This window comes from Propithecus coquereli, unplaced genomic scaffold (assembly GCF_000956105.1).
Source record: "Propithecus coquereli isolate 6110/MARCELLA unplaced genomic scaffold, Pcoq_1.0 Scaffold483, whole genome shotgun sequence".
NCBI lineage: Eukaryota > Metazoa > Chordata > Mammalia > Primates > Indriidae > Propithecus > Propithecus coquereli.
Genome location: NW_012150652.1, coordinates 1,462,391 through 1,489,356, shown reverse-complemented (window position 1 = coordinate 1,489,356; position 26,966 = coordinate 1,462,391). Strand labels below are relative to the sequence as shown.

At 45.9% G+C, this 26,966-nt stretch overlaps 1 protein-coding gene across 4 annotated transcripts in view; it reads right to left on the bottom strand.

Annotated features, from left to right (window-relative positions):
* TENM2 (teneurin transmembrane protein 2) overlaps nucleotides 1-26,966 on the bottom strand; it is an 888,605-nt gene that overhangs the window by 138,664 nt on the left and 722,975 nt on the right. For all 4 annotated transcript variants that reach the window (XM_012655757.1, XM_012655758.1, XM_012655759.1 and 1 more), the window contains 2 exons: nucleotides 13,105-13,300; nucleotides 6,908-7,009 (listed from right to left, as the gene is read on the bottom strand). In XM_012655757.1, the coding sequence (XP_012511211.1) occupies nucleotides 6,908-7,009; nucleotides 13,105-13,300 (298 nt within the window). The remainder of the gene's footprint in view (nucleotides 1-6,907; nucleotides 7,010-13,104; nucleotides 13,301-26,966) is intronic.

The window sequence follows — 26,966 nt, the reverse complement described above, 5'->3', positions numbered from 1 at the left end:
AAAAAAAATGAAAGTATTCGAGGAGAGTAGTGACATGCCCGTGAGAGGAGAACCCTGGAGGTGGTGGGTGGCGACGGGGAGGAATTCCATCAGGGAGAGGCTGGAAGCCAAGTGAACAGCAGTGGTTGTGGGGACAGAGAGGAAAAATGGAGCAGAGAACCCCAGCGGTGGATGAAATAGGAGTTGGCAAATGACGGGATGAGGAAGGCGGTGGAATGTGCCTGGTGGCTGGGAGGAGAGGGGTTAGGAGCAACAGGCTCTGAAGTCACATGGACTTTGTTTCAAACTCTGGCTCTGCCACTTTCTACCTAGGAAATCCTCGTTTCCTCTCCTGAAAAAGTTTTCTTGGGTTCAAACCCAGAATTCTACTATGCAACCACCACGCAAACTGCCTGCAAAGCCACGTCTCCTATGTGGCTCACGGCCGGTCTAGCGTTCCGAGTCGAGGCCGGACTGCTTGGTTTGAATCCCAGCAATACCACTCACAAGCTGAGTGATCCTGAGCAAGTTGCTTGGCCTCTCGGTGCCTCATTTTCCTCATCTATAAAAGGGGACAATAATCATGCACAAAACAGGGCCATTGAGGATTAAAGATCATTATACTCAGGACAGTGGTTGCATATAGTAAGAACTCATTTGCTGTCAGCTCTGATGATGATGATGATGATGATTTGATTGTAGTGCTAGCATGTGGCCATGAGGGACCGGGTAGTGGGTACATTTGCCAGTTAACGGGAGAAAAATGGCAAGATTCCTGTTCTCTTTCTTCAAGGCTCCTAGAAGCTGGGTAGGAGCTGAAACCAACCCCTAGAGAGAAGACTTTATGTTCCCGTGGTTGAGGCATTTCTGGGCCTGCACTAACAGCTGTTTGGCAGCAGGAGTTGTCATTTCTAATAGCTATTAAATACGCACTACCTAACAACACGGGCGCGGGTGTGTTCAGTTTCTGCTGCAGGTTGGAGCCTCAAGCTCAGCCCAGATGAAGCCAGCCGAGGAGCCAGAGCAGAAAAACAGAAGCCCCGGCTGTCTTCGGAAGCGCAAGGCTGCTTTACAAACAACTCTAGGAAGACTCTCAAGTTAAGGCCTTCAGAGAAAAGCAAATAAAAGGAAAAGGAATAATAATTAAAAAACCTCTAGCTCACAACAAATAGCACTAAAGTAAAGTAATGAGAAAGCCATGCAAGGGGAAGAGTAATAACAAAAAACTGTAGAATGAACAATAACTTGAATAAGCCACACAGTGATTGCCGGACAGGAGAGGCGCCGGATGGAAAGCGGTACAAATTGCCAGGAAAGAAATGCCATTTTTCCTCACGCTCCGGATCCGAACAGATTGCTTATTATGTTGCTGAATTAATGAAATTCTATACTGAAACACGTTCTTCAGTGTGGTTCCTTTGCTAGAATCTTTCGCCATGGAATTTTCTCCACATTCCCTGATACGAATTGGCTATTTCCAAAGATCCACATTATTGTGAATTTTTAAAAACTTTGAATTTTTCCTGATGTCGACATCCCCACAAACAGGCCCAGGCGACCAGGTGGGCCTCGGTCATAAGTCCAGCCCCAGCCACAAGTTCCCCAGCTTGCCTTCTCCTGGCTGTGACCTGGTGTCATCTGAACACACCGGTGAATTCCCCTCGTGCCTTTTGTTCCACCCTGGCTCCCAACAAAGGCACTTGTGCACAGGTCCTCGCTTTCCATCTTGGCTTCCCAAGTGCCTGGTTGAGCCCGATCCCTGGGAGCTGCTCCCACGTGGCCCTCTGCGTGGGTGCTGTGCCTCCCTCTCTAGGATCTGCGAGTGTAATAAATCCTTTAATTGCATATTCTGCCCCCCACCCCCAGCATGATTTCCACAGTTGGAGTGATCCTTAAAGACCCCACCAGGGGACTTCCGCCCCCATTCATAGCACACACACACTTCATTGCTTCATGAACTTCCTTGTCTTCTCCTTAGTAATGTCTACAGCATTCAAAGTCTGCATTTTGGACTAAAATTTACATTACACACTTGCTTTCAGTGTGCGTCGATCAGACTGGAAGCTCTCAGAGGGCAGGGCCCGTGGCTCCCTTGCTCATCTTTGTTTCTGGCTCTCAGCACAGTGCCTGTCTCATAGCAGGCACATCATAAGCATTTGTTGAAAGCACGACGTTCTTTCCTCTCCACCGACTGTGAACAATGTGTTAGAACCATTCTACGTTCTTTCCGTGTGAGGGTCAGTTCCATTTTGCCTGCAGAGCCTCTCGGGGCCCCAGAGTGGTGGGGGCTGCGGAATGGCTGCCCTGCAAATGCTGACGGACTCCTCCGCTCTGCAAGGATGTCTTCAGATGCCTGATGCAGACTGGCAGGTTTATAAGAAGACAAGGAGCTGCCGTTTGCACCGTGCATCTGAGGGCACAGGAGGCGCAGTGTGAGGTCAAGAGAGTAAATCCGTATTTCTGTCACTTGGACACATACCCGGTTGCTTGGATGTGATGGGAGTCTCGCTTGCTAACGTGGCAAATTCTCCCCCTGGCAGGAGGGCCTGAGTCTGCCGGCTGTGGCAGTCGCAGAAACTGGCAGAACTCAAGGCATCCCATCCTGGGCGCAGCTGTCAGTGCAGGAACAAAGGTGAGTGTGAATTTGTGATGAGGGAGGACCTTTTGCTCTCAGCCTCTTAAAGGTTTTATCAAGAAAGAAGGGAAATGATCGTGGGCCACAGCTGGGAGTCGGGCGGCACTGTCCTGGGTCGCAGGAGTTCCAGGCCCACCTGTCTCTCTGCACTCGCTAGCCCATTGCTCCTCTGCCTGTGACACGCTGCTCCCTGCCAGCACTCGGGAGCTTCCTGGGCTCAAAAGTTGTTTGTGAGTGGCACCTTGTCATAGCCGCCGACAAGCTGTGCAGGCCCAATGGGATAGAGGCTTCTAGCCTCTCTGCCTTAGGTGTAAGGGAGAACAAAGGCACACGCACACGCATGCACACGCACACATGCACACACACAACCACATTTTAATTTTCTTTGTTATTCAAATGGGAGGTGCTTCTTTGATATGATGCACTGAGGAGGGCATGGCATCTTGCTAAAGATGCATAAGCTCAATCTAATCACGAGAAAATATCAGACAAACCCAAATAAAGAGACACACTACAAAACCTGCCCAGTACTCTTCAAAAGGATCAAAGTCATGAATGACAAGGAAAGACTGAGGAACTGTCACCAACTGGACAGGCTGGAGGGACTAAGGTGACAGGGCAACTAAAATGCAATGTGGGATCTTAGACCTACAAGAATGGGGAAAATTAGGAAAAAGTCAGCAGATTAGCTAATAGCATTGTACGGATGTTAATTTCTTGGTTTTGATAATCAAACTATGGACATTTGCAATGTTGACATAAGGGGGTTCGTGTGCTCTTTCTGTATGGAAACTCTATGCCCTGTATTTGCAACTCGTCTGCAAGTCTGAAATGTGCTCAGGCTGGGCATGGGTGGCTCACACCTGTAATCCTGGCACTCTGGGAGGCCAATGTGGGGCAGGGGGTTGGGAGATTGCTTGAGGCCAGGAGTTTGAGACCAGCCTGAGCAGGAGCAAGACCCAGTCCCTGCAAAGAATGAAAAAATTAGCCGGGCATAGTGGTGCTTGCCTGTAGTCCCAGCTACTTGGGAGGCTGAGGCAGGGGGATCGCTTGAGCCCAAGAGTTTGGGGTTGCAGTGAGCTCTGACGATGCCACTGCACCCTAGCCCAGGTGACAAAGCAAGACTCTGTCTCAATAAATAAATAAATAAATAAATAAATAAATAAAATGAAATAAAATAAAATAAAATAAATGAGCTCAATATAAAAATTTTTAAAAACTGGTGAGGGAGGATTGGTTAAAATAGGATTTACTTCATATCATTGATATGAAGATGAATAAAACGGTGTGTATTAAGTACTTTTGCACAGTGCCTGGTACATATTCAGTACTTAATAGCTCTTGGTTGTTATTTTAAAACAATTAGAAATATAGTCTTAACATATCAGAAGCAAATCAGGTACTAATCATTCGATTTCCCCACCTGAAGCTAGTGCAGTTAATCTGTGTACCTCTTTTTATTTGTTTCTCACTTCCTCCCCCTGGTGTAGTTCGGGAATTCTGTTATTTTCAGGAGCCAATACTTACGAAGGGAAGTGTTCACGGCTTGAGTCTGTCTCGAAGCCAGGCTGGCTTATGTGTGCTCAAGTCCACTGTTGTGATTCTTGATGTGAAATAAGTGTGTTAGAAGCTGCCTTGGCTTGGATGCCCATCACAGGGAAAATATTACTCTCTGGATAGGGTTAAAGGTGGCACTGACAGTTCCTATTGTATTTATGGCAACTGATTTCAGTTTTCTCTTTTTCAATTTCTGGTTATGACATTGTTCCTTTAAAATAAATTTATCTATGTAACCATAATGTGTTGACTTAAAGGAATATGTTAATAATAATACTTATGGACCATGAACTTGGCAAAAGTAATAAAGGTGGTACACGCAAGATTAAAGGTCAGGATACAGGGTTTCAGAATAAGGGGAAAGTTAGCTTTGTGAATAACCGAGTAGCTTAAATTGTGGCCATTTAAAAAAAAAACTAAGGGAGAAACATCTTTAGGGCAAAGAGAAAGAAGCTTACCCCTAACACTCTTAAGCCAACTTTGCCCAGAATAGAGAAACAAGGGAAAGCAATTTTATTCTTCAAATACTTCAATTTTGTCCACCGTGTGCATCAACAGCTAAATTAAAATATACACGTTCAAAGCCCGATTTCAGGAACAGCAACTGAGTATGGAGGAGTAACTATTCTTAACCGCCACTCAATATTTGTTTCGCGAGGATCAATTATATACCACGGCTAATGCACACTCGGAGTGTGCACCCGGCCACAGTACAGGTGGCGAATGCAAAACACACACCGAGAGTCCTTTGAAGCAGCTAAATGCACACCCCATTACAGATCCATAATGCAGAACGGATGCTCATCTGCAAATGGATTTAGAGCGAAGAGTTCTTAAATGGCCAGGGTACTTAGGTTTAAAAGGCCAGTAACTGGATGTGCAGTCAGAGCACACATGGTTTTTAGGATTAATAATACATCGATGTGTGTCAGTGTTAATATACATTTACAGCTCACAGGCCATGCAGCTGAGTGTTCAGCCCATTTGCAGCCACATATAAAAGGACTACTCTGTCCTTCCTCTCATTAATGCCTTCACTCCCAGGAAAATTAGATTACACCAGGAAAGTCATTCAAACGAAGCTGAGGTTTTGCCTCCAAGCCCCTGCTAGGAAAAGTGCTCGGCTTGGTGACACGTGTGCCGTTCCCCTTGCTCCGTCAGGGCCCCGCAGAGCCTGGGCAAGGTGCTGGGAGACGCTCCAGTCTGTTTTTCACTTTGCTGGTGTGTCCGCGCCATCAGCAGACTGTGCTAAGCTTGACACACAGCCCAGAGAATTGTTTGGTGGCTTCTTGATTTTGTTGCAAGTGTACCCAACATTTCCCCGTACTGTGATAGAGGAGATGTCTATAAGTGGTGTCATTTAGGGATTAGTCTCATGCACATGCCACCAAATCCAGAACTTCAAGCACAAAAAACCCCCGTTCACATACTGGTTAGCATTCTTAAGGATGGGAATCTCACATCTTAGAAATACTGAGCCTAGTTGAAATACTGTTTTTCCAAGCAATTATGGTAAGAGTGGGAAAAGGAATGGCCCCATTCAGCATTTATAGAGCAGCTTTGTTAATAATTGCCTCCCTCAGCCTGTCAAGGCGGGAAGGGCTTTTAACGAAGCGCACATAAAAATAATGGGAAGATTATCTAAATATATAAATAAATAAAATATAAATAAATAAATAAATAAGAAAATCAAACCCTTTGAGGCCTTGCAACATGTCCTGCTAAGAGCTTTGTGTGTGTTATCTTATACTCTCCTCATGATAAACTTAGGAAGTTTAACTCTTCACTTTTCCCAATGAGGACACGAAGGTTCAGAAATTTTCAATCACTTGCTCAAGGTCAGAGAGACACTCAACGGCAGAGCTGGGATTGGAACCCAGGACCACCTATCTCTTCTGCATGGGCTCTTCATCTGCCCATCACTGGTTTTCAGACTGGGATATGACCTACTGGCGTGTGGGGAATCAGTGTAGTGGGTCATAACCAGCATTTTAAAAAAAAAGAATAGAATATATAAACAAAACCATGGACTAAGGGTTAAGTATTGTTTTGTGAAAGTTTTGTTTTAATTTCGCATTTGCGTTTATTATACACTTGTGTGTCGTCTGTGTGTGGCACGTCTAAAAAGTGTGAGATGGCCTGCTCTCCACTACATTTGCCTCTGACAGAGCCTCTTGAAGGTCACACTGAAGGTCTCGTGCAAGCTGGGTGTGCAGCCCCTAAATTCGCTGTTCTTGTGAGAGTCATTTTCTTTCTTATATTACCTTTCCCACAAGAATCCCAGGGCCCCAGCCATTCTGTACAAAGCAGTGTAGATAAATTAATAATACAATTTAAAACCGATTCCACCAAGATAAATAGCACTTCCTAGATTAAGAGCATAGCTGGCCAGAATGAATGAAATTTACTAACCCTGAGATGCTTAATCTTCCATTACACAGAAGTTAATGATTATAAGAAAGGAGTGATGGTAATTCACTTCTGCTTTTACAGGAAATTTGACCATCTCATTTTTAGCAAATCTTTCTTCTCAGCACACCTCGGTGCCAAGGATAACCGCCCTGCTCCTACAGGTACGTTGGCCAATGGTCATATATCGAAGCCTACTCTTTGCCAAAGGCCGTCTAGCATGCGTAGCTTTACAAGGTGTCCCAGTGGAATTTGTTGGGAAGGCTGCTTGGGTGCCCCTCTGTCATCCCCTCGGAGAATCCTATGGTCTGTTTTCCAATCACATACCTTTACTGCAGTCCGCTCCCAAAAATCCTGGAAAGCAGTGACACAGCCCAGACACACATTCACCATTCCCGTGGCAGTTGCGTGGACAGTCCTGCACTGAATCTGAAAGAGAGAAGTGTAGCAATCACCTTTTCCTCTGCCTGCTGGTGCAGGACTTTCATAATCACTCGCCCGCCATTTTTAAAGACCAGTGGTAGTAACCTCAGATGACTCTAGGGGACCTGCAGGGAACCTCAATGAGTGAGGTAAGGGCACAGGGAGTGGTGGGGACCAGAACAGCGTGGACAGTGAGTGGAAGTAACCCACACGCTCCGTCTGATGAACCCAGGCAGGAACACAGTGCTAATATCACTGAAACTTTTGCTTCTTTAGGAGAAGCTACTAATTTGGATTTAAAAACTGTGAAAGCTCTCACGGTCAAATGTTGACAAGTTTTTAAACACTGTAACCACACTGCCTCCAATCATCCCAACCAAGATTTGACATTTGGTCTGACATGTGGGGTATCAGTTTTTAGCCTCAGGTAGAGAGAGTGATTCTGCAAAACAGGAGTTGTTCCTACGCTCAGGTTTGTAGAGTAAAAATATATTCCCTGCCTTAAGGAATTCTAATAAAAGAAAAATCCAAAGACACAAGACTGATTAATTTAGGCATGATTTGGGGTTCTTTAAGTAGTAGGATTTTTTAAAGTTACATGAAAGTCCTTTTGTGCTTAGCTTTTGCAGATCTTATTTTCCATGAAAATCAATTAGTTCACATTTTCTCTAACCTGCATAACCATCTTATTTGATGATTTACCTTTCTGGGTATACTCTCAAGTAATACCTTCAAAGGGATCATTTTGGAAGTTTTTTCATGTTGATTTGGATCTGCACAGAAATAGTCATATTCTTTAAAAATGATTATTATTATCCTCATTTTTGCCTTAAATTAAAACAAAACACATTTAGACTTTTAGTTTCCAAATTATTACGATGATGAAAAGAAAAGTACAGGCCACTATGCCCGACACGTGGCATTACACCACTCTTGGAAGGTTGGGGACACTGACTCAGTGATGTGGTATGAAAGACTGAAAAGTCTAATTGTTCCTGATGGAGTCACCTGAGAGTGGTGAAGGATGCGTTGCCTTTAAACCTAACAGCCCATTTACGCCCACTCTAGATTGAAAAACCAAACCATGCAATTTTGCTCTTTCTAGTGTTTCACTTCGCACTTCTCTTCTTCCAGAACCAGACTGTAGTTGGTTTCTGGCGTTCTGAGAACTCAATGAGTGTACTTGTTTTTTTCAGAATCAGGCAAAAGACTATAAACTCTATCAAGCTGGTTTCCTTAATGTCTAACAATTAACATTTCAGGCTGAAACTCCTTGAGGTTGGCTCCATAAATGTGGGCTGAGAAGCATCCAAGTGGCTACCTATTTGTTTCATCTATTCATCATTCATTCAAAAAGCATTAGGTATTTTTGCAAACCAAAAATCAGTAATTTTGCATGGTGTTGGGGACATTCTCCCTGGGTCTCTTCGTGTTTCTGAATATCTTCTGAGTACAGGCACCAACTCCCTTAGTTCTGAACCATCTTTTCAAGGCAATGTGTATGGGGAACAGCCTTGGAAAACAGAGATTGTGTCTCTCTCCACAGCAAAGGCAGGTTTACTTATTATCCAGTGCAATAAAGATAAGGTCTCCCTCTGGAGCAATGGGCAAGCATACTCACTGCCCACTATGAGAGACTCAGGTTCAGTAAACTCAGGGTTTCTCTCCTGCAATGCACCCACCACATGTGCAAGTAGCACCTGACCCTCGGTGTTACCCTAAAGGAACTGGGGCTTGAGGAACGGGCACACTTGCTGATTCTCTGGATAGTGCATTGCTCTGAGTAATAAAGTCCCTCATCTCTGACCTGGGAGTTTTATGTCTTCTGACAGCACCTATGAAACTGTGGCAGGCTAACGTGTTAGCTTGCAATTAGGGTAAGATCTCAGACCTGTCACATTCTTGACATATGACTGAACCTATTAACTGAGCACCTATTATACACAAGACACTATACAAGGCATTGGAGATAGCTTGGTGAATAAGACAGACATGGTGAATAAGTTGCCTGCCCTAACAGAACTTTCCACTGTCATAGGGAATAGGACACTGGGACGGGGTAACAGGAGGAAGCTATTTAGAAAGGATGGTCAGGGAAGGCCTCTCTATTCTATGCAGGTGACACTGGAGGGTGAGCTGGAACTGGCAGGTGAAGAGCTGGGAGAAGGAGTATTCCAGTGGGAGGAACAGCTTAGGTAAAGGCCTGAGGTGAGAATTCAAGGTGGCTGGAGGGTAGCGAACAAGGGAGGGTAGCGAACAAGGGAGAGAGTGACATAAATTGATTTTGGAGAGATGCAGGCAGACGGACAGGTCACCCAGAGCCCTGCAGGCCATTGCAGCAGATGAGTTGGATTTTACTCTGGAACCACTTGGAACAAATGAAAAATTTAAACAGAGGAGCGGCATTACCCAGCTTGCATTTTTAGAAGAGATCACTCCTACAGGGAGGTAGTGATTGCTTCTCATTGAACATCTGTGGCTGGGGATGATTTGGTGGAAATCAACATTCCCGAGGCCAAAGCTCCTGATTCGCAAACCTCACATCTTCAGAAATCGAGCAGTGAAGGTCCAGGGACGCTTTGTCACCACTGTCCCACGGAAAAGAACTCTGGTCTTTGCATAGTCTCTTCCCTCTGCTTGAAGGCTTTATACCTGATGTATTTATCCTTTCATCTCAGTTTAGAAAACGTTTCGTTCCTGGGTGTCTTCCTCCCTCACTTTCCTCAGTCTGGGTTTTGTGCGACTTCCTTTTTGTTGCTGTGATTCCTATTATTCCCTTTTTGCATGTCTGTCTTCTCTCATCACGTTGCCCAAGGAAGACAACAGATCTGAATTGTTCACTGAGGTGTTCTAAATGCCTGGTATACAATAGGTCCTTGGTAAACAGTTGTCAAAGTGCACATATATGTGTGTGTACACGTGTGCCTGTGTGTGTAGGAGGGCAGAAAAATCCAAAATAAAGCCTGTAAGAAAGAGTATTTTTCATTTAATTTTCCCAAGGTCTCCTATGTGAAGCATTTTGACAGTTTTTGAGGGAAAAGCCAATGGTGTGGCCCTGCTGAGATGTAAAAGAACCCACCTTTCTGTCCCCTTTCTTTAACACTTCATTACATATTGCTATGGAGATACTATCAGTTTTCCTTTCCGTCAACTTGGTTTAAGTTTTCTCGAGGATAAAATGGCCGGAGACGGGAGTGAGCCCAGGAAACAGGATTTTACACGAGTGAGGCTCGCACGCGCTTCGAGGGAGCCACTCCTTTGTCCCCGAGATGACACTCATTCCTGAAAGCAGCCTGCTTCTCTCCAAAACATATCAAAGGGCTTCCCTGAGTCAAAGGTATATTTAGTGCGATCGCTGGTTGACACCTTCTAACATTTTTCCTTGTGTTTCATATCGCGGGGTTTTCAGCGCACCTGGCCGCTCTTGCTGGAGAATGTTCTGATGATAGGTCTGTGTGGGAGAACCTCTGAACCACACAAAACACTGTTCTTTCCCTGCATTTCAGGACAATTACTATCATTGCTCTATCAGGATGTCTGCCCAGCTATTAGGCCGATTACCTTTGACTTTCTCTTTGAGCTACAGTCCAGACGAGAGAAACCCTCTGGGAGGACTGCTATTCCCAGCCCTGAAGGGCCAGGGCAGGAGTGGCCCAGGGGAAGGGAATCTCACTACCTCAATGTCTGTGTCTGTGCAGAAAAAGGGCAAGGAGGTCAGAAGCCATTATTAGATCATGGGGCTCCCAGAAAACTTGCCGTTCAGAGGGGAGGGAATTTATTTGGCTAGAATCCAGAGGAATCCAGTGGGGTTAAGAGCTCAGGCTCTGGAAAGGTTAAATCCTGACTTCACCTCTTCCTGGCTGTGTGTGACCTCGGGCAAGTTGTTTGACTTCTCTCAGCCTTGGTTTTCCCAACTGGAAGATGGAGAGAATAGTGACAGTACCCACCTTGTAGGGCTACTCTGTGGGTTGACTAAGCTAAGGGCCCGACTCAAAGTCAACACCGTGTAAACGTATAGCTGTCACTACTGATATTAACCACCTCACTGAGTGCTCGTAGCCCCCAGCTGAGCCAGCCGCCGTGCGTGGTGTGTGCTGTCAGGCACGTGTCAAGCCTTTTGAGTTTCAACACAAAGTGACAAAAAGGAAGTCATTTCTCATCATGTTCTTAAACTAAAGAATTTTAAAAATCTCAACATCTCAAACTATTTCCAAACTTGTTCTAGCTTCTTCCTTTTGTGAACGAGTCTCTACCCTTTTACTTTTTTTCTCATTTGTACATAACCTGATCCTGGAAGTTTTCCTTCTAGGGAACACTCCTCCGGTGACTTTCATTATACAAAGTTTAAGACATTACTTCAGAGTGGGGATTGGCAACCTTTTTCTGTAAAGGGACAGATAGTAACTATTTAGGCTGTGTGGGCCATATGGTCTCTGTTGCAACCACTCAACTCTGCTGTTACAGTGGGAAAACTGCCACAGACAATATGTAAACAGATGAACGTGGCTGTGCGCCAATAAAACTTTATTCATAAAAACAGGCAGTGGGCCAGACTTGGCCCAGGGGCTGTAGGGTGCCAACTCCTGCCTTAGAGCATTTGGCTAGCCTTGATAGGGTCAATCCTTCCTTAGCAGAGGGAATAAGGATTGACCTCAATCCTTCGGTCAATACCAAACCTCTACGTGATTTTACACCATTGTGAAGTTGTGGCCCCTGACGAAGAATTGCCATTGGAATGTCAGGCTGGATTACACAGCTCTTTCAAGAATCAGGGAGCCCCTCAGAATAATCCGTGGGGCCAGTAGAAAAGTTCCTAAAATGCAGTCAAGAGAAAAACACCTCTACAAGATGGATTCCTAAAAAACTATCAGCTCTCATTTAGAGGTAGTGACTACCAAGTGCACGCCAGACACGTTCCACGTGTCATGATATTCACATCACCCTGTACTTCCTGGACATGGTCATTACCCTTTCACAGATGGCGAAAGTGAGGCTCAGGGAGATGAGTGACTTGTTAAGATGTGGGAAAGAAAACCTGGGGTTTAATCCTGAGCTACCAGTTCTTCCCTCCAGAAACCACCCTACCTAGGCTTCCCCAGTGAACATTGAGATCCCACAACCAAAAGCTGTCGGGACACGTGGTGCTGTACAAAGGCAATGGACGAGGCCCAGAAAACCACGCCATTCCCATCATTTCCACGTCCCCGGACTTTGAGGGACTCGGCTTTCTGAACCTCTGTGAAATAGGTCGAATGATCTGTCCTGATTCATGAGGCTCTACCCAGAATCAATTATTATCATCAGAAGGAAGATTAAAACCCAAAGACAAAACAACTTTAATGAAAATATCTGCAGCTTCTTTGTTCACATTCTTAGGGTTCGTTGTAGAAAACTTCATGAAATCTTCTCAAGCTAATGACCCTTTTAGGGGTTTGCATGTGCATAAAAGAGGAAATTTTGGATAAAACCTTAGCTTTTCCCTTGATATCTAATAAGAAGCAGGACTGAAACATGCCAAAAATGACAAGTACTTAAGTAAAGCATTTTGAGATTTACTTGCTTGGGAATAAAGACATGATTTTTCATGTCTATATCCTTACCCTGATTTATTTCAAAGGTTTAAAAAACTTTTCATTTTGAGGTTTCCTCCATGTTTAAGAGAAATTCTGAGCTGATGCGAACGGCCAGTGTTTATTGGCTCTACTACATGCTTAGAGATTTATATATTTATTTTACTTAATCCTCATAATAGTTCTATGAGGTGGGCAGTAGTGTTAGTTTTATTTTACTGTAAGGAAACTGAGGCTTATAAAATCCAGTGATTTGCTTAGGTTGTATGGTCAGAACTTGACCCAGGCAGTCTGACCCAAACTCTTAACCATAGTTGAATCTTGGGACCAAGGGTGGGTCTTTCGTGGTTTAGGCAGCATTCCCACTTTAATCAGAGCCAGTTTTAGGTGGCTGATACTAAGAGGCCCAGTTGAAGGATTCTGGTTTGGTCTCATCTGAAAACAACTACGAAGATGTGTCTTCTACGGAGAGGCCCAAAACACTCCCATCTTCCCTGCATGGTGTATCATCTCAGAGACCTCAACACCTACCTAAGACAACAGTGTTGAAGGAAACCATCTCCTTGTCTTTGCCGTCATTGTAGAAGGCCAGGTGCCACAGGCCCACGTCCAGGTACTGCACAAACACGGCTTCATTCTGCACCAAGGTCTGTATGCTCCGGCGCTCCCTGGGCGACTCAACCACGCTCCACTTCTCCTTGCCGTCCAGACGTTCCATGAAGTCATACTGGGAAAAGGAGAGAGTACGCGTGAGACGCAAAGTGCAGACCTGGTCTCAGGCCTAGCATCTTCCCCTCCCACCCATTCCCTACCAGGGAAAGACTTTTTAGTACATTTTACTACGAGCTCATCCAGTAAAACGAGAGTCACGAAAGTTGTCACATTAACAGCCATCCTTTATTATACTTATTATTCCGATCGGTTTTATTACTATAAGCCACCATCTCTTATCTGCAGTTCTGAAACCCAAAAAGCTTTAACCCAAAGTGGTTTTTTCTTTTTGTTTGTATGTACGTGCATGTGTGTGCGTGCGTGCGTGTGTGCGTGTGTGTCTGCGTGTGTGTGTGTGTGTGTGTGTGTGTGTGTGTGAGATACGAGTTGTGGCTTTAGTTCCCACTGGGGTGTTATATGATACATTGTATGTGCCAAGCATAACTTTCCTGTAATTCTCCAAATTCTGAATTGCAAAATGTATCTGGCACCACAAGAGTTTCAGATAAGGAATCATAGACCCGCATTTCCAGCTGCCATTTGTTGATGATTTACTAGGAGAAGATGGTCTTGCAGAGTGGCTGAGAGTGAGCGCCGTGGAGCCTGGGAGCCTTGGCAGAGAATCCTGGGTGGGGCACTTATTGGCTTCACCTGCCTGTGCCTCAGTTTCCCCATCAGCAAAACTGTGAAAATAATACTATGTATGTTGTAGGGTTGTTGTGAGGATTAAGATAATACTTAGTACCTGGCACACGGCAAACACAAAATACACGTTGGTGGTTGTTGTCATCCTCCTACTCCTTCTCATCATCATTTTGTTCAATTATTGAAAAAACCCTATCTTGGTACCTATCTTCATACTATTCATATCCATATTTTACAGATAAGGAAACTGAGGCTCAGAGAAGTCAAGCAACTTGACCAAAGTCACACAGCTCCTAAGTCGCCAACTGAGAATTTGGACATAGATCTGTTCAGCCACATTGTCCATGCCCTCACAGTGCCTGGCCTGGATAAAACAAGAATTAAATTGTTAAATTCTGTTTCAATGGAAACCAGGTTCAGAATTGGAAGCAACTAGTGAGAGACAGAGTGGTCAGCTAAGGCGACCAGAATGAGGGGTTGGGGGAAGGAACGTGTGACTTGAGAGAGGCCTGTTCTAAATGGCAGGTGAAATTCTGTGGCGGGCAAGTGGGAGCCACTGAAGACTCTTGAGCAGTGACTGATGTGATGAAAGAGGTGTTTGAGGAATTAGTTTGTAGGCAGGATGTGAGATATTCTGAAGGGCAGAATGAAGTGAAGCAGGAAGACCAGTTAGGAAGAGATTGCAGAAACCCAAGTATGAGGCGACAAGGGTTTGATTAGGACAGTGAATGAGGAGTCAACTTTGGAGGAGCATTTCCAAGGAAGAGAGGACAGGGCTCGAGCAGGGGCTGAACAGAGAGGATGCGGAGAAGACAAAGAGAACACCAGTGTTTCTTACCTGTTGAAAAGAAAATGGATAAAACCCCAGTAACAACGGACTAATCTTGTGAACTCTTTCAAAATTACTGCATAGAAAAGACACTTGCATGCTGATTTCTAGAGAACATTCAAAGTATAGGTTTTAGCTGATAAAAACCACCACGGTGGGATTAAGCAATCTCTCCACTTTCCCTTCCATAAAAAGGTTTTGATGGGTTACAGACATCAACCATAACCCCTTTCACGAACTTCACAGAATGAAACTCCAGGAATCCCCTAATGTGCCTTCCCCGTCGTCAGCATTGCCACTTTTTCCATCCGAAATGTGATAATTGAAAACAAAAGACTCTATAATCTTAAGCACAAAGGCTTTGCCATCAGACAAACTTGGGTTTGAATTCTGACTCTGCCACTTGCTATTCTTTGATGTTGGGCGAATCTACTTTTACCTTCTTCCCGGTTTCCGTACTGGGGAACAATAGCACCTAACATTCAGGGAGGTTATAAGGATGACATGAGATAATGCTTAGGGCAGTGCCTGGAAGATAATAACCATTTTATTAAGTACCTAGTGACCATGAGTCACCTACTTGCAAATCATACTGATCATAGGAGAGAAGAGTGGTTCTAGCACGCGGGGAGCTGGAGGTAGTCACTGCTTAGGAGTAGAAATGTCCGCTGTATCTCAGGAAATGAGCGTTTGTGTTTAGCTTCCCTCTGCCCCGTAACCCATGGTCACACCTGTCTTTGTGGGCTAAAATAAATGGTTTGAAGTGATATGACAAACTGATGCTGCTTTTGGAGACCTTTCTAACCAAAGTATTTGTTCCTTAGCAACCTCGTAAATGTCTAACTACAAAGACCCCCGTCTACAAATTGCTGACAGCCAGAGGAATGACTGTCACTTCCTTGGTGCCAAGGCGACGAGAGTATACTTCATTTGGGGTCCAAGTTATCACCCCTGTGAGGAAGAGTTTGGGGAAGGTGATTACTTGTGTGGGGCCATCGCTCGTTACTAATTTGGGCATCTGTCATCTCCCGCTGAACTGGCCGACTAGCCAAGGGACACAGAAACGGCTGAGGACTAGTGGCAGTGCTCCCTGTCCAACCAAGCAAATTACACTACGAAAAGGCATTTTTCAGAAGAGAGAGAAGACATCGATTTTTGGCTGACTCTGTAGAGTCACTCCTCAGAAGCACGGAGGGCAGTTTTCATTTAAGGAGGAAGCTGCTAGCTGGGGGCTCTTGAATAAGGTATTGGCTATGATACGACGTAGTGTAGGGTGTGTCTCTGTCCTGTATCCCTTTATTGAGCTTTATGGTTTTCAAAGCATTCATCACCTCCTAAAATGGTATAATATGCTTTTACGTGTATTATCAGCCTACTCAGAAGAATGCAAATGCCAGGACAGGAGTTCTCCACTCTACATGGCAGAGTGGTTAAAAGTGGGGACTTCAGGCCGGGCGTGGTGGCTCACGCCTGTAATCCTAGCTCTCTGGGAGGCTGAGGCAGGCGGATTGTTTGAGCTCAGGAATTTGAAACCAGCCTGAGCAAGAGCGAGACCCGTCTCTACTAAAAATAGAAAGAAATTAATCGGACAACGAAAAATACATAGAAAAAATTAGCTGGGCATGGTGGCCCATGCCTATAGTCCCAGCTACTCGGGAGGCTGAGGCAGAAGGATCGCTTGAGCCCAGGAGTTTGAGGTTGCTGTGAGCTAGGCTAACGCCACGGCACTCTAGCCCGGGCAAAAGAGTGAGACTCTGTCTCAAAAAAAAAAAAAAAAAAAAAAAAAAAGTGGGGACTTCAGAGCTTGATTATCTGAAGACTGAGGTGCAGAGAGCTTAAATAGCTTAAACCGCATGGTGACACTTGCCTAAGCTATTCAAATTCTCTGTGCCTCAGTCTCTTTATCTTTAAAATGGGGGATAATAACAGTATCTATATCAAAATGTTGCTATGATGATTAAATGAGTCAGTACACGTAAAGTGCTTAGAACAGTTAAGTGCTTTGTGTATGGTTAATGCGCCTTAAACATTTCAGCTATCGTTATTAAAATTCACTGTTATATCAAGTTCACCTGGAGCAGAGTTTGATCAATACATGTTTGTTAAATATCAAATGAATAAAACAGCAAATTTGTAAATGAATTCCATTGAAAGGAAACTAAACTGAATGTATAACAATCATTTCCACTCCCTTGCCTTCTAATGAGCTTTCCTGAATGGGAAAGAAAAGGGCAGAATTACAGTCAGCAAGGTAGGAATCGTGTACCACCTAGAGCAGAACATGTACCTATGGGACACTATGGCCCAGGTGTTTGCAAATTCATATATAACATCAAGGCTTGAGAGTTGCCTTTATAAGGCTTCTATGACTTCACCTTCCCAATTCTCATTTGGAATGTGTGCAGTGTGTTTTTTTTCCTTTGCACTGTCTTTGTTTTTTCTTGTGTCTTCCTTCCCTTCCTCCCTTGACACTGTTCCTTAGTGACCTCTGTGGAGGTCAACTGTGCAACCTCCTTTCACCTGTTCTCCCTCCCTTCCCATCTTCCCCTGGAAGGTGCCAGGGAACCCTTAAAGCCCAAGGTGGTGTAGCCACCAGATAGGAGTGGCCTGGATCCTAGAACCAGCACTTGGGGGAGAGCCTGAAATGATGACAGGAGTGAGCAATAAACGCTTATTAAATTAAGCCACTGAAGTGTTGGGGCTTATTCATGACTTTGGCAAAGCTGTCACAGATAACTTCATGCCTCTCTTCCTTCCCAGTCTGCTCCTCAAGGTCACAGCAAGTTCTAGCATATTTTCCATTTCTTATAGGGCAGTAGGAGAGAATCACCCAGGAAAAATGGCAGTGTCTTCTGTTGGTCTAATTCCAACTCTATTATGTGTAAGGTGTCTATTTATCCCAGTTGCCCAAGAATGTCCTGGTCTAACCCCTTCATTCCTTCTCTCCATCTCAACAGTGCCCTAGAGTGGGATATATGGTTGCCCCTATCACAGATTAACGTACGCCAGGGAGCGTCATGTAGCGTCACCCCTGCTGCTGTAACCTGGGGAAGGGCTGCAGGCTGGGAACGCAGGGTGGACCAACGGAGCCAGACGTGGAGACTGCCCTCCCGGGCAGGGAGACCAGCAGCCGGAGAGAAGCTGGTTAGAGGGAAGCCATCTGGTTCAGGGAAGCCTCTGCTCTCCGGGATTCTGCAGTGTGATCAGCTTGGCAGACTGGCTGCCACTAGAGGGAGAGCCCAGGCCCCGGCCAGAGTTTCCTTTCCATGCCCAGCGCTGGGAATTGATACCTTAGGCTCAACACCGGGGACATCTGACTCCTCTGTTCCAGGACCCCACTGTGATCGACACAGGACAGAGGGATGCTCAGGGGGCTGCTCTGTGCTTGGTTGACTGAAGAGATGACTCCATAGCATGTTCTATCTAATAGGTCTGCAGAAGCCCTGGAAGGTGTATGGGAGGCATGTGGCCAAATCCAATAGAAGGATGTATTTCCTATCTGTGCGTGGGCTGGCTGTGGGTAGAAGTTTGTCTCCCAAAGCAGCTTGTGTCTCTTGCAGCCACCCAGAGAGCGTTCGCATAATAACCCAAAATATACACCACCCCTCCCTACCAAGTTCTCTGTTCTTCCCTGGCCTCTGAAAAATAACCCATGCTGGCATGGGACGCGAGGGCTGTGCCTGTGAGTCATCAGTCATACACCCCAAAGTGGCATGGAAATGCAACTTTTACTAGAGCTCGAGAGGCAGAGAAATAAACCACAGCAAATATTTGACTGATTCAATTATAAATCTCCCCACTTCTTGGCAGAGACCGAGAAGGAATGGTAATTAAGATAACTTAGTGGGTTTCCAGAGGAGCTGGAGGAGAGCAGAGGAGGCTGGACCACTGAGGGGGGGGCCTGTCGCTTTCCCAGAAGGGAAGGCGTCCGCAGGCAGGGAGCCTGCAGCCCAGAGACGCTCCCGGAAGCCACACGGATGCGCACCTGCCCGGGAGGCCAAGGTTAAAGACAGACTCATTGCCCTTCGGGAAGATGTTATTACCGGGCCCAGGACCCCGGGAAAGGGGGAAAATAACTTTATTGGTCTTCGGAACGTCTGCTCGAGGAGGGTCGACGCGAACGGGAAAAGCAATAAATGCTGACATTTCCCTCAGACGCCTGCCGCTCCCCTGGCTCTGCGCTGGCAGTGTCGCCGGCCTCCCGGCGACGTCTGATGTTGATTCTCCCTCAGATGGCAGGGCAGGCGCAGCGGTTGGTGGGATTGCGGAGAAGCGGCATGTGCGAGCCTGGGCTGCTTGAAGCCACATGACCACGGGGTCTCTGGTAGCATCCGATGACGGCGGGAACGACTTAGCGGTGGTGGGTCACTCTCGGGGCGTCCATCTCTTTCTGCCTCCAGCCAGGCCCGTGGCAAAGTGCGCCTGGCTGATTCCTCATTAAAGCTCAGCACAGTTTCTTTGCTCTCTTTCAAAGGGGCTGAGCGCTCAGGGAAGGGGGGCGGGATGGCAGCCGTGCTCCAGTGGGGACTGGCTTCCCCCGGAGTGGCCTCGCCTGTCTTTTTTCAGGACTCCCTGCTCAGTTCCTACTTCCAGGATCTGAGTCACTTAACTAGACGTGATTGGCCCAGCTGCAGGCACTGCTTGGGCTGCTATGAGAACGAGCCCCCGAGCTTCCGGACAGGAAACAGCATCTGCATTTCCAGAGCGGAACAGCTCATCTTGCTGGCAAGAATCAAGCAGATGGCAGCTAGAGAGGAACCAAACAGGGTTCCCTAAAATCAGGAGCCGGGAGAATTCATCTACAAAGGTGGCATTCTTTCTTGATTCTTTCAATACATGTCCTCTCCCAGCAGTGGAAGAAGTAATCACCAAAAACAAGAAAAGCCTATTTTTGCCTGGGCACTTGCTTTGCACCAGGCATAATGGCAAATGCTGACATGTGCTGTCTCATTTCCTCTTCCCAGAAACCCTAGTCTCATCCCAATATCTCGGGAGAGAACAACAGCTCCTAGACAAGTTAAGGAATGTGCCCAGTACCAATGAGCATGGTTAATAGCCAACCAAGGACTTGAACTTGGGTTTGCACGGTCTTAACAACTGTGAGAGACAGCTCCACGTTTTCTAAGAACCTGGTTGTACTCGGCCAGCGTATCTGGTGGCTGGCCTGGGTTGAAAGTCCCTTCCAGATGCCACTGAGCAGAGAAGAAGGAGGAAGGAAGAGCTTAGCAGTGCTGGGGCCAGACCTGGGCAGTGCAGGTTGGCTGCCTGAGGATGAGGAACCACCCCACTGGAGCAGACAAAAAAGGACTCCCAGAAAAGTCTGGACGGCTTTGCCGAGTGTTGGCCATACCTAGTTTGCAAGCATATTTAGGAGCCGGCCTGTTGCCAACTCCCCAGCTCCTCTTTTCCTGTGTTCCAGCCACACTGCTCTTATCTCCGTTCCTGGAACGTGCTAAACTCATCCCAGCGTCAGGGGCCTTGCTCCAGCTGCTCCCTCTGTCTGGCCGGATCTTTCTCCCGATCTTCTCACAGCCGCCTACTTCCTGTCAATCCTGCCTTGACCTAAACATCACGACCTCAGAAAGGGCTTCCCTGACCATTCTAAAACCCCTCTGTCACCTCTTGTTTCCGTCCTCAGTAAAAACTCATCACTCTTTGAAAAAAACTATTGCTTATCTACTAATTTGTAGTCCATCTCCCTCTTCTTAAATATGAACCCCTTAAAAATGGGAGACTTGCCTGTTTCACTTGACACAGTATCCCAGAGTCTAGAACAGTGCCTGGCATATAGTGGGTAGTCACTAAAGATCTTGACTGAATGAATGGAAAAGATTTAGGCCCAAAGGAAATAATGTCTGGAGTGAAGTATATAGCAACAAGGTGGAACGTTGGTGGCACAGCCACTTATAGGACATGCTGTGGTTTGCATGTTTGTCTTTCCAAACCTCATGTTGAAATTTGGTCCCCAGTGTTAGAGGTGGGGCCTACTGGGAGGTGTTTAGGTCACGGGAGTGGATCCCTCAGGAATGGCTTGGTGTCAGTGGTCTGGTGTGTTCTAGTGGTAGTGAGCAAGCTCAAACTCTCACGAGACTGGATTGGTTCTTGGGGGAATGGAATAGTGCCCACTCGAGTGGGTTGTTAGAAAGCGGGGACACCCCTCAGGTTTGGTCTCTCTTCCCCTTTGACCTTCTCCGCCATGCTTTGACATGGCACAAAAGCCCTCATCCGAAGCCAGGCGGATACCAGCGCCCTGCTTCTTGGACAGCCTGCAGAACTGCGAGCTAAATAAACCTCCTTTCCTTATACGTTACCCAGCCTTCGGTATTCTTTTACAGTAGCATAAAACAGACTAAGACAGGACCTAATCTCTTTAGGAAATGTTTTTAGGAAATTTTAGTAAACACCATGCAGTTTTCCCTTATTTTTGTGTCTGCTAACTACTCAGATGATACTGTGAGCTAACATTTAATGAGGCTAGCCACTGTTACAGGTGATTAACATTTACTGTCTTATTCAATGCTTGTAGTAACTCTATTGAACACAAATTATTCCCATTTTGCATATGAGGAAACTGAGGCACAGAGAGGTTACATAACTTGCCCAAGAGTTAGTAAGTGGTGGAGCTGAGATTCGCACCCATGCCTAATAATCAGGCAGCCAGTATGGGGTGCTGGCCAGCCTCTCTCGTTTGCACGTGTTTGTGTGTGTGTGTGCACATGTGTGTGTGTGTGCACGTGTGTGTGTGTGTGTGTGTGTGTGTGTGTGTGTGTATTCATAGGATCCAGGGTGCAGGCACACTTAGCCCAGTCTTTGATGGGCAAGGGAGCCCCAGCTTACTAACACCTGGTTTCACTTGGAAGGCCCAAAGGTCTCTACATTGAGGTTCACAGAAAAGAAATGCAAAAATATTCATTCCTTCAACAAATACTGAACACCTACTGTGTGCCTGGCACTGCTCTGGGTACCAGGGATACGGCAGTGAATGACACGGACAAGGGTCCTGTCCTCCTGGAGCTGGCATTCCCATGGGGTAATAGGATGTCAGGGGGTGCTGAGGGCTACAAATAAAGAATAAAGCGAACCAGACACCCCAAATGTCATCCACAGGTGAACAGGCAGACAAATTATAGAACATCCGTACAATTGAGGATCTGCTCAGTAGTAAAAGGAATGAGCCCCGGAGACACATGACGACGTGGGGGAATCTCACTGACGTTCTGCTGAGTGAGACAAGCCTGACAGTAGGCAGCACAGGACTCCCTGGGTGTGACACTCCAGGGGAGACAAAGCCAATCGCTAGTGACGGGAAGCAGACCAGTGGGAGCCTAGGCAGGGGGTGAGGCTGGGATGGGGCGCAGAGCAGCTCTTGAGGGTGGCAATGTCCTTGTTTTGGCTGTGGTGGCGCTTCCTCAGGTATGTATGGTTTCCAAATTTTAGGAATCCAAGTGGACACTTAAAAAATGTGTGCATTGGGTAGTTTTAAAATTACAACCTAAAGAAAGTTGATTTAAGAAAAATAAAGTGGGGCAGGGTGATAAAATGTAAAAGAATATCTTGTTTTAGATTCACTCATCAGGAAAGGGCTACCAAGAGCAGAGGCCTGAAAAGAGTCGGGGAGGATCCACGTGACCGTCTGGGGGCCATTCCAGGAAGGGAGGACGCCCACCTGGCGTGAGCAGCTCAGCGGCAGGACAAGCTTGGCACGGCTGAGAGCAGGGAGTGGGCCAACGTGGGGTCCAGCGAGTTGCCTGCTGGTCACCCAGGCTGCAGAGGACCTGGCAAGCCACGGAGACGGAGCCGTTTACGGAGCACCTGCCGCGGACAGCCCCAGCTGCGAGCCGCACAGTTGTGGCCCGTCTCGAGCTTACACTCCAGAACAACTTCGGGTTCCCCCTTCGTGCAATGGGAGGCCGGTGGAGGGTTTCAGAGACTGGATGCTCTGAGAAGTGGCTATAAAAGAGGAGACCGGAGCGTTTTTTGTAGTAGCAAGAAAGCAGCTCGCCGGGCGTGTTTGCTGAGGCTGGTTCTTAGGAGGGCCCTCTGGGGCTGGCCGGGGCTTTGGTGGTTTGCTGGCTGAAGATAAGCAGATTATGGGTTCTGCCAAGTTTCCCCCCTATATATCAAGCCTAAAATTGTGCATTTCAAGTCCCAAAGGAGTATATTTTGAATGTCTCAGGGGTGAGGGTGATGCAGGGGGCATGAAACATGAATAGAAAAGGATAAAATGTCACTGCTAAGGGATTAGGCAGCTGTATCCCTACTAATGCGCTGCAGGTCCCTGCAGCCCTCCTCGGAGCTGTTTCACAGTGCGAGTCCCAGCAGAACCAGGAACGAGGCCAGGCAGGGAAAGGCAGGGACAGCACATTCCCTAGCAGGCGAATGCATTCCCTGGGAATTCTTGGAGGGGCATCAAAGCCAGCGTCCACCAGCCACACAAGGGCAGGGCCAGCTCTGCCCGTCTACTGCGGCAGCCCCTTGCCTCGTGGCACGTAGTAAGGGACAACAAACGTTGGCTGCATACAATATTATGGTCTGCCTCTGGCAGAATGACAGGGTTCCTAAAGACGGGGTTTCCTTCAGGGAATGTTGACCCTGTCCCATGAAATTTCTGAGAACAGGTAGAAACAGTTGAAAGCTGTAAGTCCTGATCTCCTATTTTCAACAAGACTTTCCCTGAAGTACATCAAAGTGTGCATTCCCAGCTAGAAGGGTAACTCATGGTTTTATGACGTCTGGCCACTTTTTTCTTTTATTTAACGTGTGTGCCTTGCTGGGGCTGGGTACACAGCTGTAAATCTGCAACAACTCCACACAGGGGTGCAGCCGTTAAACATCTGGAGGGGCTGCCCGCCCCAGGTCACTCCTGGCCTGCAAGAGCCACCTCTAAAAGGAAAAGTTAGGTCCGCATTGGTGAGGAATGGCTAAAGAAAAGCACAGTTTCTAAAAAAAGGGCAAGCATTATGTGAAGCTTTGAAATAGCCTACACAACAAGCAGCATCTTCATTTGCCCCCTGCTTGGAGAAATCTTTCCCTCTCTCCTCTTTCTCTCTAGCTGCTTACCTCATCCTCCAAGATGCACTTGGGTAGTCTTTCCTCCAGGAAGCTGCCCCAAAATCCCTCACAGTTTAGAAGTAATGGCTTACTTTTAAGCTTCCAAATCTCCTGTATCCAACTCTTTGGTAGTAATAACAGCTGACATTTGTCGAATACGTTACATAAGGAATGGGAACAAACCCCGCAAATGGTATATGGCAGCAGCTCCAAGAAACACACAAGAGCATAGTGCTAGCAGGATGTATATTGCGCACCCCTCTCTCATCCCACGGGGAGCTATGCTTGGGCAGGACACAGCTGGATGCAGTGTGCATCGTGCCCCAGGAGAGCTACCCCACACCTCTGCCACCTGTCATATTTATGAAAGGATGGGGAGGAGAGAGGACTCACTTGACTGAGTGGGAAGATCCTGAGCTTTGCAATCTAGATTAGAGTCCTGATGACCAGCCACACCTCAGTCTGCGTATCAGCAGGGGTACCCGCCAGCTTCCTTGCCACTCTCCCTGGAGAGCCCCCTTGTTGCTAGGCTACCGGCCAGTGAGCCGCAAGGGCTGTAGACCAGTTAGATTGATTGATTGATCTCCATGGGGTGCTTACTATTTCCTTGGCATTATCTCATTTATTCTCGCAACAACCTGATGAGGTATAGCCCTCATTTTCTGGATGTTGAAACTGAATCTAGAGAGATTCATCCACAGACACTTCAGCTACTTCATAACCGAGATAAGAGTCAAACCCAGACCAGGATGACTGTAGAGTGTTGGTTCTAATCCTCTGCCCTGCACATAGCCTCTCTCCTCTTTCTCTTTCCCTGCTTAACTTATCCTCCAAGATGCACTTGGGTAGTCTTTCCTCTAGGAAGCTCCCTACTTGGCCCTCCCTACTTGATGTTGCCATCATTTCTTAACCTGTCACGTCCCCAGCTCCTTGAAGGTAGGGCCGATGCTCTTCATCTCTGCATCCCCAGGATGGACAGACCTTCAGTGAGTATTTGTTGAGCTCATGAATGGATTATTGATTTTACATTTCATCTTCCACAGGGTCCTGCCCTCATCATGCTGCCTTTTGATCCAACCCAAGAGAAGGGTAGCAGGTGCTCCTCTGAAGACCAAGCGAGCCACAGTGTTGACCCCAGAGAGCCTCGGGGGTCAAGGTCAGTGAAATTGATGAGTGTCTCAAGATATATAAAGATGTCCCAAGATGTACAAAGGCTGTACCTTGAGAATGGCTGTCTGACCTCCCGGTGCCTCGCTGGTGTGATTTCTCATTTACTGCACGTTCCCATCTAGTTGTCTTTAGCCAATGGTTTATCAAAAATGTCACTTTTGGCTCCTTGACCTCCCCAAATCAATAGGAGGGTCTCATGTGGGCTGGCCATGAAAATATATCAAATACATCACCAAGGAGAGGGAGAGCACTGGGAATGTGTCCAGTCACAAAATGACATCCCAAGCACTACGGAGAGACAGACTCTCAGAGAATGGGCCCAACCTTTCACCAGGCAGGAGGGTGGCTCTGGGCAGGTTTCTTCACTTCCCTGAGTTTCTGTGTCTCTCATACAGGGGGGATAATAAAAGTCTCTATCTTGGAGGGACATTGTGAGTTTGGCCTAGCTCATGGTAAGCACTCAATTAATGTTAGCTATTCTCATGCTCCTTATTACTGTTATAAAAGCTTGATGTGTTGTAAATCCTCTGAGCCAGCAATTCCACTCTAAGAATTCATCACAAGAAAATTATTAAAAAATACATGAACACATACCTGCAAGAATGTTTACTGTAGAATGATTTATAATATTGAAAGAGAAGGATTCGTTAAAAAAAATTTTACTCAAGACAATGTACTATTTTCGAGTCATTTAAAATGAGTGTGGAAAAATATTCAGATTTGGAAAGATGTTCTCTACCTATTATTAAGCAAAGATTGAAAGTAAAAACAGTGTGTATGATATGATCCTATATTTGTAAAAATGACTACTATATATAAACAGAGACCTGTCTAGAAAATATGTTCAAAAAATGTTAATGTTTTCTATTTTTCCAATAATCATTATATATTACTTTATAATGAGAAAAACACAAATAGAAGTTATCGTTAAAAAATTGAAATTTGTTTTGTTTGGGGGGTTGTGCCATAAATGCTTTGAAAAACATAATAGTTCACACCATTTCTATGCGCCAACTTGATTCTAAGTGCTTTATAAAGATTACCTCATTTACATCTTCTAACATGACTATGAATATACAATATTATTATCTCCATTTTACAGATGAGGTAACTGAGGCACAGAGAGCGTGAGTGACTTGCCCAAGGTCACCCAGCTTGGAAATTCTGAAGGTAGAATTCAATATCAGGCAGTCTGAACTGGTCCATGCTCCTTCTGCCCAAGCTCTCCCTACAGAATGCTTATTTAAACTTTATTTTCTAAATATATATTTTAAAAATTATAATTAAATCCCACACTGACTCGATTTATACAGTAGAATTTAGTTACCTGAGAATATTTGGAATTAGGAAGAGGCCGCTTAAGATGAATACACTAAACAAATGGGAAAATGATTGGTTAGGACTTTATCTTGAAAAAGGAAACTCTAGTTATGGGAAAGTTTATTTTGTCTCATATTTAGGACATTTCAGGTTATATTTGCAACTATGCTCTAGTTGTTGGAATGAACATTGAGTTTTCATATATACACAAAAACGTGACACCAGACATTTCATTCTGTCTCAGCTTCATCGATTGCAAAACACATCCTGTTTTCAGAGCTGTCAAAAGATGAGTATTATGTGCATCTTGGAATCGATGAAATACGCGAGGACAATACAACATCACTTTAGTTTGACTGGTGCAACATAATCAAAAAGGACATTTCTGTAAGCATGTTGGATGTCTTCCTCGAATTTCCCAAGATCTCTTCTTACGTTTTTATAATCACCCTCTTTGAAGTGCCGATCTTATCGCTTCCTGTGTTAATTCTCTCTGCCTCACCCAGATCCATATTTACCAAGGCTTTCCTCTGCCTCATCCAAGATCTCCACCCCATTTTCACTGACTTGGTAACATTCCTGGTTTTGGCATTTTACTCCGTAAACGATCACTTTTACATTGTACTGCAGATGTTTCTAGAAATGACTGAGCACCAGAGAGGAGGAA